A 21,271-nucleotide genomic window follows, 5' to 3' on the forward strand; every position below is an offset into this window, starting at 1 on the left:
GTGATTTAAGCAATGTCAAAGCCAAACCTCTATACATTTATATGTATCGTACAATGGGATTATTATGTGGGATTCGAACAAAAGTAAGCATCTATTGAGGATTTGGGAACACATATTGAGTCTATTGATTGATCTAAAAATTGTTGTTTCGAAATTGATTGTCCTTGAGCGTCGTAAACCACCGTTCCGTTAACTCTAATATGATATATTTTCCCCTATAGGGGTATTATAAAGCTTATCTTCCAGATGTACTACTCTTTTTTTCCAACATCTTTAGCGAGGCCAACCTTCCTGAGGGTGATGAACGCAATGATAGCAGCTATTGTTACACCGTCAGCACAAAGAAACTCAGAATTTCATGACGAGAAATACTTACAAGTCCAAGAGAAAGCAGCAGACATCCAGAACGTGTCTCGCAGACCTGTGAGAAGGGAGCCTGACTGGGAAGTAACTTCAGTCTGCATAAGGCTGCAGATGCAAACGCCAACAGTGGAGGCGATTTGAAGTGCGGTCTGGAAAAGAGCTCCCGCGAGAGATTGTTCATCCCTACAGCGGAGATTAGTATCATAGGCTAGCAACAGTACGTAGCATAAAAAATACTTACTCAGAAACGAGGTTAGAGATCAAAACGGAGCCAATACCGACAGTGAAGTCGGCACCAAAGGGGTTGAACACACAAGATAAGAATTCGTGAGCCCAATAAATTTCACCCTCAGGTCTAATGGCAAGGAGCCAATTGGCGGCAGCAGTCGAAAAACCACCGAACATCAAGAGATATGGTGCTCGAATCTTGGGGGCGAGGAGGGGAACAAGCACACAAGCTATGACACCAACGATGGGAGCAGGTAAGATGTGGACAGCGTTCATAAGAGCGCTCTCTTGTTTGTAGTTCTGGAACCAGATAGTTGTGAGGTACATCCATCCCTGGGAGAAACGTCAGAGGGCTGGCTTGGAGCTAGAACGGTGACTTACAGCAATGGGAACATAGGCAAAGAAAGAGACGACCAAGATGGCAGTGACCTTCCATTGCCGGCGAGAGAAAATGGCTAGCCTTGAAAGTGGAGGGATAGAGGTCTTCTTTTCGACGAAGTGCTCCCAGAAACCGTAGAGTACGATCAAAAGAATGGAAATGACAAGCACGACAGGAATATCTGAGAGAATATTAGATGCCAGTCGCATAATTGAGTTATATGATGACGTACAGGGTGTTCTCCACCCCTTCTCGACCAGACCACTCTGAGTGAGTGCGAAACTGAACAAACTCAAACCAGCAGTGATGAGGAATGCGCCCATCCAGTCGACTTGTCGGTTTCCGTTGTGTTTTTTTGAAGGCTCCGGAGGTATGGAGAACACACCGCCAACAACAGGGAATAAGGAAAGACCAGCAAGAATAAAAAAGACATATTGCCAGGCGCGACTGTCGATAAAATTAGTCAGTGAAAGTCGGAAATGGTAAAATGTAAACTTACGCGCTTATACTTGAAATCACACCAGCAATGATCATGCCTGGTCCAGAGCCGACAGGGTAGCCTAAGGCCAAAGTGGCAAAAGCGATGGTCCTTCCGGGTTCACTGTCGAAAGTGACACCGATGATACCGAACGCGGCAGGCAAGGCAACAGATATAGCAAGACCAGCGAAGGCACGAAGAACACAAATACCGATATAGTTCTATGCACCTCATTATTACCGGATTCAAAGGAAATTATCTCCAGGACTCACTCGAACAACACCAGAAATGACATTCAAGATCAAGAAAGCAGCCATACCGAGCAAATAGAGCCACTTCCTCCCATACAAATCAGCCAATCGCCCAGATACCAAAAGACCACAGCCATTGGCCAATGAGTAGGCTGAACTGATCTGTGAGGACATTAGTTCTACATGCTTTACTTGCGCTTAAAAGAAAATGGCTTACCCACTGGGCTTGCAATTCGGTGATACCCAAATCCTTTGCAGAGTTCGGGATACAAAGAAGAGATGAAGACAAAGTGGCAGACTGTGGAAATAATCAGCACTGATTCTTTGGCAATTTCTTCATCAAACTTACTGCAACGAATGTGGTACTCATCATGACGGTGCCCAGCAAGATCCTCTTGCTTTTGGATAAAACCACCTTCTGGGAAGGAACATACTCCAAGGTCGGCAAGTAGTTTTCAACTGGAGTCTGCTGACCAGACTGTAACTCATCTTTCTCTTTTTCCTTGTCATCCGTTGACGTTTCCGAGATTTTGCTAGTGGCACGAGAAAGACCACTTGCAGGGAAGACAAATTGCTTGTCTTCAGTTGCCGCTGGAGTGTTGGCGGCGGTAGATGAGGAAGACGGGAGGTAGAGGTATTTCTCTTCCGAAATGATACCAGTCATCGTAGCGGATTGCTTAATGCTGGTGCTAAGATGGTGAAAGAGGTACTAAAATAGGAGTTTGGTTTTTATATGTTACAGGCCTGATTTTGTCGGTCCAGACAGGATCTATCGGAAAACCAGCTGGATGCTGTCAATATAAAAGCCCCAAGAAGATAGTAAAGCGAATACAAATGAAAGAGAAAAGCAAGAAGGTGTATTATATAAGAATAGGAAAAATCACCCCAGAAACCGCTTTATAGCTTCTGGTTTTTGGAGAAATGTAAATTTGCGAGTGGCAAAGGCGAGAACGATGAGCTAATAGGACAGCATCATGGTGAAGATAAATTTTTGACGCGTCAGTTGCCGACCAGACACCGAAAGTCGCTGTTCATTTATAAATTATATCCTAAGTGATGGGCACCACAGGGTAATGTTCTAGGGTATATGGGGTCCTATGAGAGATCAACAGTTTGTCCTGTCTCTGACCGGAATCCGAAGTCGTGAAGTTTGACGGAAAATAAACTCTCGCTTGTTGTTTCCTTGGTCGACTTCAGTCCCAATTAATCAGTACAACAAGCCTTGTCTAATGGGAATGCTCCAAATTTCTGTCGGAATGACCAACCGGATAGGTCAATCACGAGGATTAGGTATCTGAGGAGGCGGCAAAAGACAAATGTATTGACTCACAACAGAAGGCATGCAAAATTTCACATGAACAAGCGACGTGTGGTGGAGACAAAGGTTATTACCACGACGGTTTATCGGTTTTGGCGGTCAGGGTACGTTAGTCACCGACTAAGTAGTCCCGATCGGAGCGGCAGATCTTCGGACCATCTTCCATCATTGTTCCTTGTTCCTCTTTGCAGGTCGTCGCCCACCATCCATCTCTCTTCATCTCGCCCACTTCTATTTCTATCAATCACTTCACATTAATTCAAGTATCGAAAACATCAGATAGATCCATACAAAACTTAAACAATAAATTAATGGATTTCAAGATATCAAGATGTTGTCCCGTTATGCCGTACCAAGTAGCTGCAATTACTATTCGTTATTACATGACTTGTTTCATTCTATACGTATACACTTCGTTAGTAGGGCACTCCTTCTCCTAAGATGCTAAGGAATTGAAGCACTGTCTATTATTGATTAGTTCTGGGCTACTTCAAAATTCATGATTCTCGCTCGATCTGGCATCACAAGGCTACATACAGAGCACAGGACAGTATTTAATGCGTAAAATTTCCACACATTTCATGGACAGTAAATAGGACCTTCTTACATACGCCATAGAGGTCGGGTCCAAACCACGATGGACTGAGTTCAATCTCCATTCAATAATCGAAATGGTGGGGTGAAGAACTGACCTATGTTATGTGTTAAATCGTGTAAGTTGAAAGTCTGTCACATCTCGGTTCTTGCTACTGCTTAGTGATTACGCCTACAAACAACGTTTATAACCGACTCCATCATCCAGTCATCCATAATCCATTATTCCATCAGTCTCTTTGTATGAAGAGTGAATGAAACATCCTGATTCATGGCACCATATTCTATCCGCAAGTGTCTGGTGTCTGGTGTCTAAGCCCAGCTCAATGGTCGATGGTTTCATTACTGTTCGCAATGAATGCACCGTTTTATATCATGTCACCTTATCGGTTGGGAACGGAGATATGAGTGGAGAGTGAATGCATTCTCCTGGGCGAGTGGATAATTATCCGCAATTGGCAGACAATTTCTTCCAAGTGACAGTGACAAGCCAAGGAAGAAAAGGAATGGGGAGCAGCATTGCTACCATGCTTATTGTGTAAGTTTACCATTGTACATTTTGCACACGGATTGTTGCATTTCAGTTGTGCTCCGTACGTAGTGCTGGTCTATTGAATTCTTTTACGCCATTTTAATAACTTGCTTCTCACCGGAAACCTTGCCGTTCTATAGCATGATCAGCATCATGTCCTTCAGAAAGGTGAGAAACTCCTCACCTTCAAGTCTTCAAGACCCTTAGCGACATCGTCAAAGTTGCCTTTGATGACAATAGGGTTGGGTTTGATGCCATACTTGGCGATCAATTCCGGAGTCCTTTTGTAAACCTCCTCACCAAAGGCCCTGTCCTCCTTGGTGGCTGAAATCATCATTTTTTCAGAAGAACGAGGTGTCCAATCGAATTCCTGAAAGAACTATCAATATCAACCGTACAATGTTGGGAACCAACTCACGATACCAAAGAGGGAGTACATGAGAGTAAACTCGGTCTTAAGGTTAGGATTGAGTTTTTGAGCCTTGTCGGGAACTGGAAGGGTGGCGTTGAGTTGCTTGCCTTTCTTGCCCATCATTTTAATGGTGATTCTAAAAGAATCATCCTGCGATATAGTATCGAGAGCGTACTCGACTCCACCGTCGGTAATCTTCAACGCTTCCTCAATGGCTTTGTCCTGGTCGTGGTAATCGACAGTCGCATCGGCCCCATAAGACTTAACGAGGTCAAATGAGTGAGGGGAGCAAACTCCGAGCACTCGATAGCCCAGAGCTTTGGCAAGAGGAACAGCAAAGAGACCAACAGAAGTGGAGGCGCCGTAGATGATGTACTAAACGGAAAGAGATTACCTATTACTGTCTTGAAATTCTACAGCATACATACCCATGGGTTCCCGAGCACTTTGGTATCACCAGGAGGGAAGGCCTTGCCCTGTCGCAAGACAATAGTCTGATGAATCATATCATTTAGCTCCCATATTCTCAAAAGTACAAATGATAGCTTACCTGAGCAGCAGTGACCCAGCCGACACCATACGTTGCGGCTTCTTCCATTTTCATTCTTTCGGGGACAATGAAGCACATGTTGCTGTCGATAACCGCATACTCGGCATAAGAGCCCTCTTCCTTAGACCAACCACCATGGACACATCCCGCAACCTTATCGCCAATCTTCAGAGGAGTCTTGAGTTGAGAACCGAGTTTTACGACGGTTCCAGCGTAATCACAGCCGTTGATCACGCCAGGAAGAGATTGTCCAACAGCATGTTTCCAATCGGTAGGGTTCTGTTATGAAGACGCAGCTGGTTAGCTGTACACATTTTGCAAATAATCATCGAAAAAAATACGTACCTGCGCGGCGTATTCGACCTTAATGAGTACCTGATTGACCTTGGGCTGTGGAATAGGGACTTCGGTGATTGAGAGCCAATTGGACTGCAGGTTTGGCTGTCAGCCGGTTATTACGAACGAGACAGCAGGTGATGCTCTCATAACCCCTTCCGCCGATTGTTATTGGCAAATTTGACTGACCTCGTTTTGGGTCCATGCCCTCATAATCTGAGGGATTTGAGGGTCAGACTTGGCATGGACAGACATCTTTTCGCTGTTGTGTGGTATAAGAAGAATGGGAGTCAACTATTAGTAGTGGAGCAAATGAAGTAGCTATTATAGTGCCTGAAAGGCTAAACAATATGACAATGGTTGCAGTTTGCAAGTAGTCGAGCAGATTTGAGAAATACCGACTGCTTGTTATATTAACGTATAATGTATCGCTTCAGTTGGCGACGGTAAATAGGTGGGAAACCATAATATTTGCTTAGGGGAGGTATTGGAAGATATAATTATCGACGTCACTTCTCGTCGTCGATTGGAGCAGACCATAGTACGTAATTATAAAATAAGCGTCTGATGAAGGTCAGTAATGGTGGAGGCTCGATGATGACGACGAGGAGTCACCACTTCAGCAGGAATTATTTATATGCCTAAAATATAGCCTATTTGAAGTTACCGGACAGGCCCTACTAAAGGCCGCGAATTCCCAATGCAAAAAAGCATGCGTTATCTCTTAGGGTTCCCCCCATAGAGAAGCTTCAGTCTATAGGCTATGCATGGGGAGTTGGTTGGCAATAATTACACGAGGATTTGGCAATATTTATTCTTCATCCTGCCGTGGCTGCTTTTGTCCGACACCCGTTGTTCTTTACAGAAGGGATCTTCCCCCTTTTCCGTTTATATACATAGTCATTAGGCGAAACAACTTGACTATTTTACTCCACACCAACCCTTGCTGGCTTCAGTTTGCCCTTCACTAGCAAATTCGACGCCTGCCCTCTTCCCTCACCGCGAATTACACTAACCGAAACAATATACACTTGCAGATCAAACATCAGAAACATCGCAGGGCGCCAAATTAGAATACCAAAGCGAGAACTCAAATAAGCCGGCAACGCTACCCGGATTTGCCTACAATAGACTCAACTGGCCTTACGCTCCTGCAATTGCGACTGCAGCCGTGTCAACTGGGAGGGCAGCCGAGAGTGATTACCTTTGGGCCATGGCAGAATGCGGTATGATAGGCTTATTGGGAGGGCCAAAAAGGCAAAAAAGAGATGGCGCCCACGATGTGCACTCTTCATCTAATCACGAATTCATGGGTGTGAATAATGCTCCGATTGCACATGGAGAGGACAGCTGCAGAAACTACTTGACGGCTGCCGATTTTGATGCCCCCTGTAACCGCGGTCTGTCGCCTTCGCCGCCTCCAACCTCTGTAGATGCCGCGAAGTACGCCAGGGACATGGCTCGCCGGACCGAGTCTGTGGAGGCAATGCCTTCACGACGTTTATATTCGTCATCAAAGCAGAAAAGGAAAAGGACACGTGAAGGTGGACGAAAAAAACACATGAAAGTGGACGGAAAAGCATGAAGGTGGGACAAAAAACACTTGAAGGTGGAAGGAAAATATATGAATGTGGAAGAAAACACATGAAGGTGGACGAAAAACACAGTAACCCTCTTCCGCTGCAAGCCCGTCTCCAAACATATTCGGGGGAGGGATCGCGAAGACTTACGAGCTAAATATGTAATAGAGTAAGAAGCGAAGGACAACTCCCGATCAAGTTGGAAGATGAGCTTTTGGATGCCTTTCCAGTCGTTACAGACAAGATACTTGCCGGCACGAGCTGATTGTAATATAACCTTCGAAATGGGTATAGATATGCACATATGAACACTGATATCTTCAAAGATGAATAGAGGGTAATAGAAGATTTTAGATATTATAAGACTTGAATTTTTATGAGACAATAGCGAGAGAGAACTACAATAATACGAAGAGATGCAGCGATAGCAGATCAAGCCTAGGAAAAAAAGGTTAAAAATATCGCTCGTGGCAGAACTGTTCTCACCAATATTATGGGCGGTGGTTGAAGCAAAAAAAGAAGGCAATACATCATATCTTACAGAGCAACTCTACTGAAAGCTGGATGAAGATTTTCGTGATCTCTCAACCGCGAAATTGTACTAATGTTACTACAGATCTTCGGGTAGAACCAGAGTAGCGCAAGAGAAGCTTGCTTGCTAAAATGCGACTTTTGCGGTAAAACATTAGCAAACAACATTCACTGCAAGGAACGACGAGATTCTGTGGAAGTGGTGTAACCCATCCAACTGTTTGTGATAGCAGGGATGATAATAGGATGGAAAAGATTTAGAAGTAAAGAGGCTTCGGAACGGGATATAACAAGGTACGTAGGATAATAGCAAATTCGCGAAAGATTAGTGCACATATATATTATACAAGCCACAGATTTCTCGCTGTCGGCAGCTGGTTTGGAAGGAAGTATTGCTAGGCCAATGTGCTCTATCTAATTGTTTACTTGCTCCAAAGCTTAGCACCAATGTTCCTATAGCGATATAAGTATTGAGCGATGCCTCAAGTCATCCATCAGCAAATTATGGTGGCGATCCGCGCATCCTTAGATATGGTACTACTAGGGTCAACTGCTCATCCATAGATTGTCTACAACTAATTGTCTTCAACACAATTCGACCCTCATACTTTCAAATACATCAAATCCTTCCTAATTGATTATTGTTTCTGCTCGATATAATCTGAGGCGTAAGTCCCTCCCCCCCCAACGGGTTGGTATATATTACATGGCAAGGTCATACAAAACTAGCTGTGGCTTTCATTCCCACCTTGGTCCCTTGTTTTGCTTCCAACGTCAACACTCCGCCTTCTGACCACCGACCAGTCATTCTGATCTCCTCATCCAATAGCATTGGTGAGGTAGCCCGATAGTTAAATTCTTTGAGCTTCTTCCCTTCGACCTGACCTGCCAATTCTACAAGAAGTGTGGCAGTTAAAGGGCCATGGACGAGGGGACCTCTCTGCCCTTCTTTTGCTACGGACCAATCCTGATCGTAATGGATCTTATGAGGGTTATGTGTTAACGCGGAGTAAAGGAAAAGTAAAGGGGAAGTTGGAGTATAATAGAATTGATAGGGGGCGTCATCTTTGTCGGCATGGCTATTCAGATGAGAGTCGGAAGAGTGAGCAAGGGATGAATCTCCTAAATGTCGCAAACAGACAATTCGTCAGCGGTTGTTCCTCTGAATACTTCGCATCGGAGGTTTGCTAGGAGTTTATTGGAGTCTGGCGTGATAAAGCGTCTTGTCTCCATGAGGACATACCCGAGGTGGCAGGAGTAACAGCCTGTTGGGCCGGTCGAAAAACATGGATCCTCGTTTCCTTTAACGCCCATCCATCAGTGCTGGCCGTTTCCTGAATGCCCGGATATAGAACTCGTTGCTGATGGACGAATACCATTCCTTTTTTGTGCTCCACCCGAGGTATGCTGAGCGCTTGCGTCATCGGCGAGCCAACTTGTAATGAATTAGTTTCGGACCAGACCATGGAGCCTCCTGCCCACATTCGTCTGGTAAAGGGAGGTGGTGCATTCATTTCCTGCGCCGATAAGATGTTAAGTTAGCGAGGAGCTCCTACATGCTGAGACTAATAAGACCGAGGATATGCTTCAACCTCCATGATCAATGATATTTCCGTACTCGACCCTCTGGCCTCTTCAACAATTCGCGTGCCATACGTGTCCCAAGTCGTGACAATGGAGGAAACCTTGGTCGAGCCGACCAACACGTTACAACTTGACAGATAGTAGATCCGAGACCATGGTGATTGACGTGATGAATAGCATGCGGAGAAAATGGATGATGATAATGACGAAAGGTGACAAACTAACCACTGATGATCCATCAGGACCGAGATCTCGCAGCATAGGCTTCGGTCGGAAAAAGATTAGATGGTGAGCAGGAGGTAGACGGTTGCCTGCAGGGACATCGCCTATGTAATCACCTTGCTGGCGAGTGGGAAGCACCCGCAAAAGCTGACTGCAGCGATCCGCATCGATGAAATCATGAGTGATTTCTGGCTTCTTGTTGGTCAAACTACTGATCCACGACTCCAAGTCGGACGGACTACTGCTGTAAAGTCGACCAAAACGCGCCCGGTGACGGCTTGCAAGGGAGGAGCGCTGAAATAGGCGCGGCGAGCGGCAAAAGTTCATGGATAAAACCGATGATGAAAAGTAAGAGTGGCAAAAATGTGGACTAGGTATGGAAGCATGTATATGTGTACAAGAGGAAGCGACAAAGGGGCGAAAAAGGACGATGGGCGGGGGGTTATGTTATGGTAGCGGGATTAAAAAAGGCGCCGGGCGCCTGTTTTAGTCGAATGCCCTCTGAGATCTGGAGTTGGGAACTGTGAAAGATGGAAGCTGTCAGGTACACACAGCGGCTATTCCTCTGCCTTGGGCGCTAGCCCTGGGGCTGGGCGCTCAAAGATCCGCAATTCGGCACAATTCTCCGAGGTGTTCCTGGGCCTGGCAGACATTCTCACTGTCAAATATATCGACTACCCTCAAATGATGCACGCAAGACCCCGTCGAGCAATTTTTCAGGATTTGAGAGATTGCATCACCTGCGCGTGCGTTCTCCACTTTTCGTGGATTATCTGATACCGCTAGATATCCACCAACCACCATAAGTTTCGCTGCCGTAAACATTTATATCTGTTATCGGCCGAACCCTTCGTCTTCCTAATCAAATCATGCACAATCACTATTCAGCTCATCTCAGGTACTTTTCAAGGGCAGGTATCTAAATTTTTCGAAATCCCTGTGTGTGGAGCGGCTTTCGATATTCTACGTTCCACAGGCTTTTGGGCAAGCTGGTTCCAGTTTTCAGTCGGGCTTCCTTACGGTACCAGGAAAAAAAGTTGACCTCATGCGTATTTGGAAGATCTCTTTGTTATCTATATAAACGACCACTCGTCATCTCCTTTTCACCTCCTTTTTGTATCTATCACGAAAAATCCGCCTGCGCCACGCTATCACCATGTCCCGACCATCCGTGGACGCTCCCTCTGTCGTTAGCGCAATCAACCAGCGACCTGCCTTCGAGCGTGTTGCTACCGACCACAAAGACGCCAAACCTGATCCCACAGATCTCGAAATCAACCATTTGCACCAAGATGATGACAAGTCCAGTATCGAGATTGAGCAGAGTGCCGGTGTTACCAAGATCGAAGCCTTGTACCTCGTCTTCGGTAACGGTTGGAAGCTCTGGACCCTTTGGGGGTGAGTCATTCAATACATTCATTTTTGGGCAATCATTAACGCTGGTACAGTTCCATTGCTTTGATCTCCATTGCCTACGGTCTCTCTCAAATGACTACTTATTACTGTGTGTATTTTTTCTGATCGTAATCGATGGATTTAACAGATGGAGATACTTTCAGACACTGCTTTCGCTACCTCTGCTTTCGGGGAGCACACCGTTCTCGGTACAATTAGTGTTATTACCGGTATCATGGCTGGTGTGGCTAAGCCTTTTCTTGCCAAGTTGGCCGATCTCTTCTCCCGTCCTTGGGCTCTCGCTCTTTCCGTCCTATTCTACACCATTGGTTACATCGTCGTTGCTGCTTCTAAGAGCGTTGCCGATGTCGCCGGGGGTGAAGTTATTTACACCATTGGTAACACTGGCCTCGACTTTATCACCTCCATCCTCTTGGTAAATTTATTTCCTACTCTGATAACCCCTCACCTAGCTAAACCTCTGATTAGGCCGACATCACTTCCTTGCAATGGCGTGGTTTAGTCATTGGTCTCTATTCCTTGCCTTTTATCCCCTTCGCCTTCGTTGTAAGTTTCTGTCTTTCAAATCCTCCTTTTGAGTCGTGTTTAATTGTGTACACAGGCTGGTAACATTGCTGACGGTATCAATGCCTACTCTGCTAACGGTTGGCGATGGGGTGTGAGTATTCCTCCGCAGCTTCTACAAAAGAAACACACTCATTCTCCATAGTACGGCATGTTCTGTATCATGATTCCCTGTGTCGTTATCCCCGCCATCCTTGTTCTCTTTTGGGCCGACTGGAGAGCTAAGAAGATCGGTGCCCTCTCTCTTGCTTCCTCTACCTACGCTCGAGAGAAGCTTCTTGCCGGTCAGACCGTTGAGAAACGACCCTTCATCGCTACTTGCCTCTACTATGCTCGACGAATTGATGCGGTTGGTCTCCTTCTCATGGGTTTCGCTTTCGGCTGTATCCTTTCTCCTTTCACTCTTTACACCACCGCTAAGGGCGGCTACAAGAACCGTGAGTGTTTTCTTTTTCTTTTTATTTCATAACTACACAACCTTGCGATGTCAAAGTTTGTTTGTGAATGACCACTTATTTGCCCTATTTTTATGGCTTTTATCGATGCTGATAATGCTTTCGCAGCTTCCCTTATTGCTCTCCTCGTCGTTGGTGGCGTTTTGTTCATTTCCTTCTGCCTTTGGGAATGGAAGGTGGCTTCTCACCCCATCATGCCTAAGCGTGTTTTCAACCGAACTTTCGTAAATCAATTCCCGCACTTCTTGAGTTCTGTTCACATTATTGACGTCATGTTTCTTTTAGGTCTGCTGTTTGCTTATCGACTGGAATTATTATCTTTCGTGAGTAAAAAGCCTGATATCACTATTCCAGAGGGGTGGAATATAAGTTGAATACACGGGGCTGACCCAATTTTTTTAGTGGTTACCTTTCCGATACCTACTGGTCCTCTTGGCTCTATGTTGTTAAGGATTACAACGTATGTTTTTTGCTCGAATTGAGATCTGCATCATTCTTCATGCTGATCTTCGAAAACAGGACAAAGACTACACCTACATCATGAACATTCTGACCGTTGGTCTCTGTTTCTTTTCCGTCTTGGCCGGTTTGGTCCAGCGATACACCCACAGGTTCAAATACCTCCAGCTTTCTGGTCTTGCCATCCGAATCATGTAAGCTATACATTAGTTGCGAAAAGGAATGCTTCAATACTAATCAAATTATGTAGTGGTATGGGTCTGAACTACCTTTCCGTTAACGGCAACATGAGCGACGGTGTCATTGTCATGTCCCGAGTCCTCATTTCTATCGGTGGTGGTATCAGCGTTACTTCCTCCCAAGTTGCTTGTCAAGGTTCTGTCGCCCACCAGGACATGGCCCTCGCCATGGCTATCCTCGCCCTTTGGACTTCTATTGGCGGTGCTATCGGGTCTGCCATCTCTGCTTCTGTGTGGAACAGACGAGTCCCCGAGGCTCTCACCAAGTACCTTGGCTCTACTCACAATTCTACTGAGATTGCCGAGATCTTTGGCTCCATCGTTATCGCCCGTACCACCGAGCCTCGAGACTTGGTCATCACTGGTAAGACCAGTGATCTTCTCTTTCTTACTCCTGCCTTTACTAATTTTTTTTTAGCTTACAACGAGGCTATCAAGCCTCTTTACCTCGCCGCTCTTATCATGTCCATGCTTTCTCTCGCTTTCGGTATCTTTACCTATGACATTCATCTTGGCAAGAACCATAATGCTATTGAGAAGCGTGAGACTGCCATCAGATCTGAGGATGAGGTCCGCCCCGAGGTTATCGCTGCCAAGGCCAGGGAGGTTGAGGAGAAGATTGCTGCTGAAGTGTTGCGCAAGGAACAGTTGCAAGCTCAGGTTGAGCGGACTAATGTCAAAGCTGGGGAGGAATAGAAAATGTAGTATCTGTATAGGGTATTTGGTGGTCCGGTGACGAAGGGAGATTAGCTTCGGTTACTTATAGACTTTTTCCTTTTTTACATTTATAATGACTGCAATGTATGAAGTGCGCTCCAAGGTCATCTTGATATAATGTAGTTCGGAAATCATTTTTTTTAAATTATGTACACATTCCGCTGGTTGATTCTAATCTAAGATACATGATGTTGATCTGAGCTTGTAAAGCATAACCGATATTTGAAGGTCAGTTTGACGGACCGAGATGAAAGGAGGTTACTACGTATTAGTATTGCTGCTTGTCGCCTCCATCATCGTCATCGCGCGGCAGATAGATCTCATTTCGGTACTGATAGAAGATCTTTATTTCACAGTCCTCAGATGCTTTTCCATTCTTCCTGTGACTAACTGAGACGCTCGTATGTTGCTCATCAGCACACCCGACATAAAAAAGGTCGGGAAAAAAAGTTGTGATCCTAAGTCAAACAGTGCCATCCAAGATCTGCTTGATAACAATAGTAATGTCCCGTTACCTCTATCATATCTTATCTTTCCCCACGAGAATTTCATTAATAGTCTTGTGCGGCATGGTATCGATCGATAGGATTTGATTAGTTGAAACATACATTTTACAACGAGCCCATTATACCAGACACAAAAATGTATTATAGTGAATTAAAACCCTCATGAGTTACCCAGAACCTATCAAAAAATAACACGACTTCGACAAGGCAACTTCTTTTTTTCTCTTCTTCAAGTCTCGCCCGTAAGGTAGTTTCTATGAATATAAATGGGACCCTAAAACGCCTGAACTTGCATCTATCGATTCGTTACAACACCTATGAGCCTAATACAAACGCTGTATCTCCATCAATATGTCCCGGTTGTGGAAATGATAACAGATCCTTCTTCCTTGATAACCGTTCATAGTGCATCTATTTTTTTTACAAAACGAACCATTAGCATATCATAGGATGAAATCTGAAATGATAAATGAGACTTACACCACAGATATCGCACAAACTATCCGGACCATCAGGTCCTGTCCTCCATTCTGACGTGACTGAACTTCCACACCCATGGCATCTTCTCAACCATGCCATACTATCTTGCGAAAAAATGCTAAACGGCATCGAATCTTGTGGAAAACTTTGCTGTATGACGGGCTGTGCCTGAGCGAGACGGTCTGCCATCGCCGTACTTATGGTGGTAGTGATCGGAGGAAGGAAAGATGAGCTGAATTCGCTCCCTCCGGTTAATGCTTCGAGATTGTTATGGTTTAACAGAGAAGGAAGACGGGGGATAGGTGAGGTAGGGGTAAATAGAGGGAGTGACTTGGTGGAATTGTCTTTGAGAGGACTAGATTTATTCGACTTGCCGCCATTTGTTTTGTTGGCGTTCTTTCCGCCTTTGGCATTGTTCGCCTTCGGTGTCCCACCCCTGGCTATCGCAGCCTGCGCCTTGGCAATTAAAGCGTCTCTCCTCTTTTTTATGATTTCCATCTCCTTCTCTGCCGCTGCCAATTCTTCTGCCGTCTTCGTCTTCGTTAGACCCTTCCCATCCATCTCTGCCCCCGCCGTCCCAAGAGCAGGAGACGAGCGTTTCTCACTGCCATTAGCAGCTGTAACCTTCTTTTCGGGCGGTTGGTATGTGGGTACAAACTCTGGAGAGAGGTTGACGTGGACATGAGGAGAGAGGTTTTGAAGAGATTCGTGGATGACAGAAGAGAGACGAGCGAAGCGGGTGGAAAGGTATGGTGGTGGTGGTTGTTCGGGCGCTGGTTGGCCTTTTTGCGGAGCTGTGTGGGTGTTAATGCGGTTCGAAAGGGTATACAACGAAGGCTTACCAAAAGGTTTTATTAGGTTTATGATTTCATTTAAGTGCATTTTAAGCTATTCAATTGTTAGTTTTGCTTGAGCATGCTTGTGAAACGACTTACTTGTGCTAATTCATTTTCGACGTTAAAAGGTGCATCCACCCTTGGCTTCTTCGCACTCCGTTCTCCATCCTTCTTGTCCTCCTTCTTTATACCGGTATAGGACCCATATAATGAGTGACCATATCCATCCCCCCCATTCCCGCCATTTCTACTTTCTGGCCATCCAAACGACCCAGTCAATCGTTCCTGAGCAAAATTCGCCATTGAACGCGGGTCTCTTTGTTGCTGCTGACTCGATCCTTGACTTTGCTGTCGTGCATACCAATCCCAAGAGGTCTCGATTCCCGATGTCGCAGTATACGGACCACCACCGCTCCACGGAGTTGAGGATGGCGATGCTCCCGTCCGTCCATTTGATACTGGCTGGTTGCCACTACTACTGCTACTCCCACCACTGGGGTCGTATGAATGGTGTTGCTCGGGTCTGAACAAGTACGAGTAGTCATAATTCCCCTGATCAGTGTACTCTGGTCGTTGAGCGTGTCTTGAAGCCGGGCTATGATGCTGGTGGGGTTGAGCATGTGAGTGGTGGTGCTGTGGCAGCGGGGGCTGCGGTTGTAGCATGTTGTTGCGGTGGTCCGGCTGGAAAGAGAGAGGGAAGGGCCACATTGTTGGGGGAAAAGGAAATTGATAGTTGAGATATTGTTTTTGAGGAGTGAGAGGAACAAGAATGAAATCACTCGCAGAGAACAGATCTGAGATCTCTCGGAAAAGAATGAACAAAAGATCGCCGGCTCAACTGCCCCCGCGAAGGAGCCCACTCCCTAATTAACTTTTGGTTCCGCAGATCTGCATAGCGTCTTCCTGCAGTTACCAATTCCCATGCAAGTGGGTAGTCGTCAGCTCTTCTATTTCAAATTTACTATCTATGTTTTTTTGTAAGAATTTATAAGATACTTCACTTCCAAAGCAGTATCGGGAAGCACAAGGATTTTACTCCTTGCACTATGATGTTGGACTGCTACACAGTACTGTTACATGCATTACCCTATGGTCTACAGCTGTTTCCCAGATCTGCCGTGGACTCCGATTTAAGCGTCCTACCACGTGATCCCACTGCAGAAGCAACTATAGGCACTTGTCACCTAAAATATTTCTGTTCAGCCGTCGTGACGTTCCCGCACTGTTATCCTTCTTTCATAGACTCATTTTATATGCTTTTCATGGCCTCATTTTCATGGACTCACTTTTACCGTTTTCACTTTCGCCACTTGATTCTTCCCGCTACACCAAAAATCACCATTGGAAAATGACCGACAGCTCCTCCATTTGTATTCCTCCTGACTGTTCAATATCATGTTGTTAATTGTTAAATGCGAAATACTTTATTTTCCTCCGAACAACCGGACGACCGATTGACACACAGAGTCCTCTTGGCTTTCCTTGAACTATCCCGTGGTTTCCCTGACATCTTTCTTCCACCTAACCCCATCACCTTTGATTTTACATACTTCCTTTTCTTACCGGCGGAGAGAATCATGGCCCTAATTCATTTCCCTTTAGACTTGGGATTGATTTCTAACCGGTCGGGCCTTCTAGTCATGTTGCTTCGCTCCTCCGCTCCTCTCTCTCCTGTCGTTTGGTGCGCTAATCTTCTTCCCTATTTTCATTCAAAGTTCACGAGTGTTCATCTACTTGGCTTCCTCTGTACTTTTGGGTCTCCTCCATTTGCGTCTCCCTGTCGAAAACCCCCGCATTTCGTTCAATCCTTGGGTCTTAAGAATTATATTAATAATTGGGATGACGGGCCAGGCTTTAAATAATTTAGATTTGCCTAATTTTTTTTATAGCGGCGATGACCTTTGCATGTCACCACTTTTTCTCGCGAGAACAACAAATCTCGGATTTCTTCACAGATGCGATGCATAACTAACTATACCCGATTTGATACGTTTACTATCAAAGATGTACACTGCAGCAAGGGAAATGTCTCGGACGAAACAAATTGGCATTGCTGGTAAGCGTTCAACACTTTTATTCCCCGAAGCCAGCTCACCCATTCAGCGAGGAGATTCTCCACTTGCCCACCCCTTTTTGCGCCTGTTCTTCCACAGACAACACTCCCCAAACCCCGTTTTGACTATACGAAACTGCTTTCAGACCCATCCTTAACACTACAAAACGCCCAACTACGGGCATTCCCTCTGGTTACCAACCACCTATCCGAACTTTCGTCTCTGCGCGATACTCAGCGAGAGCTTCTTCAGAAGCTCAACGCTACCAGAGCTCGTCAAAAGGAACTCGGTAATTCGATCAAGAAATTAAAAGGTCTCGAAGTCGAAGAAGCGAAGAAGCAAGCTAAAGAGCTTAAATCGTTGATTAAAGAGTTCGAAGTATCGTTATCAACAGCCGAATCATCTCTTCTCGACCTCGCACTTTCGCTCCCCAATTTCTCTCACCCTTCCACCCCTATTGGTCCCGAAGAAAACGCTCGCACACTTGAGACGTTTGGTCCTACGCCCATACCCTCCGACCCAGCAAGGGACCACGTCGCTTTCGCCCAATACTTCTCCCTGCTCGATACTTCAGCTTCTGCCAAAACAACGGGCTCATCATGGCCTTACCTTCGAGGTTCCCTCGCTTTCCTTGAACAAGCACTGATCAGCTATGCATTAAACATTGCTAATAAACATGGATTCACACCAGTTATACCCCCTGATGTGGTCAAGACCGATATCGCCTGGCGATGCGGTTTCCAACCCCGCGACCAAGCGACAAACGCCGCTGCCTCCCAGACGTACCACCTCCAACCCACTTCAAATTCGGCTCAGTCGCTCTGTCTTGCCGGTACTTCCGAAATTCCGTTGGCGGGGATGTTTGCAGATATGATTATACCCGAAGAAAACCTCCCCCAACGGGTTGTCGGTGTCGGTCGGGCCTTCCGAGCTGAAGCGGGTGCAAGAGGCGCAGATACGAGAGGATTGTATAGGGTGCATCAGTTTACGAAAGTTGAGTTGTTTGTGGTGAGCGGGGAGAAGGAGAGCGAATCGATGATGGAGGAGATGAGAGAGGTACAGAAGGAAATTGTGCAAGGTTTGGGGTTGAGCGTGAGGTACATATGTCTCAAGCTTTTTTTATATCAATCCTCAAAAATGGGGTTTTGCTGATTAATTCTTAGGGTGTTGGATATGCCAACGGAAGAGCTGGGAGCTAGCGCGCACAGAAAATATGATATGGAAGCATGGATGCCCGGCCGAGGGAAATGGGGCGAGGTACGATCTTCCGTCCAAAATCGGTTCATAAGGTTCTTTTTTTTTAACTAAAAGTTTACGACAGATCACATCGACATCCAACTGCACGGACTACCAATCTCGTCGTCTATCCATCACTTACCGTCCCCAACCCACATCACCTACCCATGCCATCGACCCTTCCTCAGGACCATTACCGTTTGCCCATACGCTAAATGGTACAGCTGCCGCCATACCCAGATTACTTGTGGCGTTACTAGAGAACGGATTGCAGTACGATAAGACGGGCGAGGGTGATAGTGAGCAGGTGATCTATACGGGATTAGAATTGCCAAAGGCATTACAGAGATTTTATGTAGGAAGCGATGAGATTGGCGGGAGAGGGAGAAAGGGGTTAATCCATTGGGTTTGAAGTTGTTGTAAACTGATCATCACGACGAGTACTTTTCATCAATATAGCATTTAGGTAATCCTAAACATGAATGTCATTTGGGGCATAGATCTAAATATAGATGTGGTTTCACTCTGCGAGGCCAGCATTCCAATAAAGCTCGCGTTAAAAAACAGATACTTGTATTTCTCCTTTTAAACCGCACCTTACAAGAGTCTTCTCATCACTCACTCGCATCAGCTGCCTTATCTATGATATCACAAATAATTGTTTCAGGTGTCTTAACACCAGATGCAGCCTCTCATAAAGGTATCAAGCAATTTATAAAATTCATCACCTGCGGTCGAATTTCTCACATCTGGATGGTTCACGCTCAGGGTAAAAAAAAAAAGTCCAGTTAGAGGCGATGATAGTCGGAAAAACATGCATGATGATACTCTGTCGGATGGGTACCTGTTTTTTTATGTTACTAAAGGTCACAAAAAATTGTCTCAGAGGTAGGCGAATAGGACGATCTGCACATTGAGGGGGGGGGGCACGAGCTAGCACATTTTTGTATAGGTTCATGGGGATATTGTTACAAACACCTTTTATACTAACAATCTAAGCACCCATCGTTTCGCTTTCTGTGTATATTTCTTGCTTAAGCAGTTTTGGACAGGGTGGCGAGCAATCCGGTAGGGCCGGGCTGGGCAGGCTCGCCTTCGGGAGTCTATGCCTTTATTTTAACATTGTCCCAAGTAATAACATGAAAACATAATACTCACAACATAACACTTGTGAAGACCACCATCTACCAAGAAGTCGGTACCGTTAATGAAGGAAGAGTCATCGGAAGCCACTACAACTCTGATCAGCCTTGGGTCATTCCTTGGATAGATGAAGATGACCACATACAGAAGACAACAGCCTTGGCCTGCTCTACAGCCTCACCGAACCTGCCCATGGGTACATGCACCATTCGCCTGTTCAACTTTTCAGGGGTGTTGAGGAAATCCATCAAGAGAGGGGTTCGGATAGGACCGGGACAGAGAGAGTTAAATCGGATACCTTCACGGGCGTGGACCATTGCAAGTTCGCGAGTCATGGCGAGGACAGCACCCTTGGAGGCGGTGTCTGTGTACACTAAATCAGCTCCAACTTATGGAAAAGGAAAGAAGAAGCGTACAAGCAAGTTGAGGGGTGGCAGCACCCAAGATGGCGACGAAGGAAGCGACGTTGATGATAGAACCACCAATGCCGAGGCCCTTGGAAGGATCGGGCTTGTTCTATAGGACTTATGTCAGTATATCTAATCCATGGCTCGAGATTAAAACAGGTGCGCACTTTCTTCATGGCCAAGATACCATACTTGCATCCAAACCAGACACCCTTGACGTTAATATTCTGAGTAAGGTCCCAGACCTTCTCCTCGGTAGTGATGGCATTGTCATCAGCGGGGTGCATGATACCGGCGTTGTTGAACTGATTGTAATTTTTTAAGTCAGACTCCAGTACACAGGCCCGATCACATTTCTGATGGCACTTGTTTAAAAAGGACCACTCACGAGCACATCCAACCTTCCAAACACCTCCACGGCCTTATCGACCATGGCCTTCACCTCCTCCTCCTTGCTCACATCACACTTGATGGCGACAGCACCGCATTCTGGGAAATGAGTGTTGATGAGCTGGGCAGCAGCCTCGACATTGCGGAGGTTGATGTCAGAAATGACGAGTCGGGCGCCCTCAGCGGCAAATTGGAGGGCGGTCTCAAGACCGATACCGCTGTTGTTTCATGAGTAAGGCCGTTCTATCCTGGTTTATTGTCCATATTTGTGGAACGTACGAGCCGGCACCAGTGATGATGGCAACCTAGTATTTGATCAGCTCGATCGTTTATGAAAGCGAGCAAAACAGACTTACCTTGTGTTCGAGTCGGAGTCTGGCAGCGGGCATGTTGATGATTGTGCTGGAAGGCAAAGTTGACGTGAAAGGTGAATGGAAGCGGGCGAATGTTGGAAATGAAATGGAAAATGGATGAATGTCGCTGGATCTATATGGACAACAGACCGGAAGATTCGGTTGCGGGGGAAGTGCAAGTTCTGGCTAAACTCGAGATAAACATATTGGGATTACCCGAGATATCTCGTGCGCCCCATCTCTCATTTTCTTCCGGTACAGTAGAGGCATGTGATCATGACTGGATCATATAAAGATTGCAGATACCATGTCCTGAGTCGAAAGAACGTCGACTACTGTCGTTGCTCGCTCATCGTTAGCCGTCAGGTGGAAATGTCACACAGTGACATAAGCACCATGTCGTATCAAGATCAGATCAAGCAACAAGCTCAGGATGTGTATGCGAAGTATGCTAGATATTGTACGCACTATGCATAAGCTATGTCAAGGACACGCACATCTATCTCTCAGCCAGATGGCAGCAAAAGTAGAGAAATCATTATATATTGAATATTGACCGATAACACCTGACAAGAGAGATCATTACCATGAAAAAGAAAACAAAAACGCAAGAAAGATGAATGGGTATATGGAAAGACCAGTGACTGATGAATGTAAA

The 21,271-nt window shown here is 45.8% G+C and overlaps 7 protein-coding genes across 8 annotated transcripts; 2 read left to right on the forward strand and 5 right to left on the reverse strand.

Annotated features, from left to right (window-relative positions):
• Positions 1–251: 251 nt before the first annotated feature.
• Positions 252–2,363, reverse strand: CNBB5260 (hypothetical protein; the record flags this gene model as incomplete). Its single annotated transcript, XM_771906.1, has 9 exons — positions 252–319; positions 377–546; positions 605–924; positions 973–1,151; positions 1,203–1,417; positions 1,470–1,669; positions 1,721–1,861; positions 1,917–1,997; positions 2,049–2,363. The coding sequence occupies 9 exons, from the start codon at positions 2,361–2,363 to the stop codon at positions 252–254; spliced, it is 1,689 nt and encodes a 562-aa protein (XP_776999.1).
• Positions 2,364–4,232: 1,869 nt separating this feature from the next.
• Positions 4,233–5,696, reverse strand: CNBB5270 (hypothetical protein; the record flags this gene model as incomplete). The annotated part of the gene is made up of 7 exons (XM_771907.1): positions 4,233–4,277; positions 4,328–4,513; positions 4,562–4,930; positions 4,984–5,049; positions 5,106–5,384; positions 5,451–5,534; positions 5,631–5,696. The coding sequence occupies 7 exons, from the start codon at positions 5,694–5,696 to the stop codon at positions 4,233–4,235; spliced, it is 1,095 nt and encodes a 364-aa protein (XP_777000.1).
• A 2,571-nt stretch (positions 5,697–8,267) lies between these two features.
• CNBB5280 (hypothetical protein) lies at positions 8,268–9,685 on the reverse strand (the record flags this gene model as incomplete). 2 transcript variants are annotated; one of them, XM_771908.1, is made up of 3 exons in its annotated part: positions 8,268–8,674; positions 8,796–9,069; positions 9,362–9,685. In XM_771908.1, 3 exons carry the CDS (start codon positions 9,683–9,685, stop codon positions 8,268–8,270), a joined length of 1,005 nt encoding a protein of 334 aa, XP_777001.1. The 2 variants fall into 2 exon arrangements, with proteins under 2 accessions (XP_777001.1, XP_777002.1); XM_771909.1 differs by lacking the exon at positions 8,268–8,674 and having other exon boundaries at positions 8,740–9,069.
• An 829-nt stretch (positions 9,686–10,514) lies between these two features.
• CNBB5290 (hypothetical protein) lies at positions 10,515–13,187 on the forward strand (the record flags this gene model as incomplete). The annotated part of the gene is made up of 12 exons (XM_771910.1): positions 10,515–10,756; positions 10,807–10,862; positions 10,918–11,189; positions 11,243–11,320; positions 11,376–11,432; positions 11,484–11,775; positions 11,902–12,017; positions 12,079–12,116; positions 12,196–12,253; positions 12,313–12,446; positions 12,503–12,855; positions 12,910–13,187. 12 exons carry the CDS (start codon positions 10,515–10,517, stop codon positions 13,185–13,187), a joined length of 1,974 nt encoding a protein of 657 aa, XP_777003.1.
• Positions 13,188–14,029: 842 nt separating this feature from the next.
• On the reverse strand, positions 14,030–15,738 carry CNBB5300 (hypothetical protein; the record flags this gene model as incomplete). Its single annotated transcript, XM_771911.1, has 4 exons — positions 14,030–14,125; positions 14,195–14,988; positions 15,037–15,082; positions 15,130–15,738. The coding sequence occupies 4 exons, from the start codon at positions 15,736–15,738 to the stop codon at positions 14,030–14,032; spliced, it is 1,545 nt and encodes a 514-aa protein (XP_777004.1).
• A 1,296-nt stretch (positions 15,739–17,034) lies between these two features.
• CNBB5310 (hypothetical protein) lies at positions 17,035–18,732 on the forward strand (the record flags this gene model as incomplete). The annotated part of the gene is made up of 4 exons (XM_771912.1): positions 17,035–17,086; positions 17,134–18,181; positions 18,248–18,341; positions 18,406–18,732. The coding sequence occupies 4 exons, from the start codon at positions 17,035–17,037 to the stop codon at positions 18,730–18,732; spliced, it is 1,521 nt and encodes a 506-aa protein (XP_777005.1).
• A 622-nt stretch (positions 18,733–19,354) lies between these two features.
• On the reverse strand, positions 19,355–20,649 carry CNBB5320 (hypothetical protein; the record flags this gene model as incomplete). The annotated part of the gene is made up of 8 exons (XM_771913.1): positions 19,355–19,423; positions 19,479–19,552; positions 19,609–19,827; positions 19,880–19,979; positions 20,038–20,175; positions 20,259–20,478; positions 20,540–20,565; positions 20,617–20,649. The coding sequence occupies 8 exons, from the start codon at positions 20,647–20,649 to the stop codon at positions 19,355–19,357; spliced, it is 879 nt and encodes a 292-aa protein (XP_777006.1).
• Between the last annotated feature and the right edge of the window lie 622 nt (positions 20,650–21,271).

Source organism: Cryptococcus neoformans, chromosome 2 (genome assembly GCF_000149385.1).
Source record: "Cryptococcus neoformans var. neoformans B-3501A chromosome 2, whole genome shotgun sequence".
In the NCBI taxonomy this organism is placed as follows: domain Eukaryota; kingdom Fungi; phylum Basidiomycota; class Tremellomycetes; order Tremellales; family Cryptococcaceae; genus Cryptococcus; species Cryptococcus deneoformans.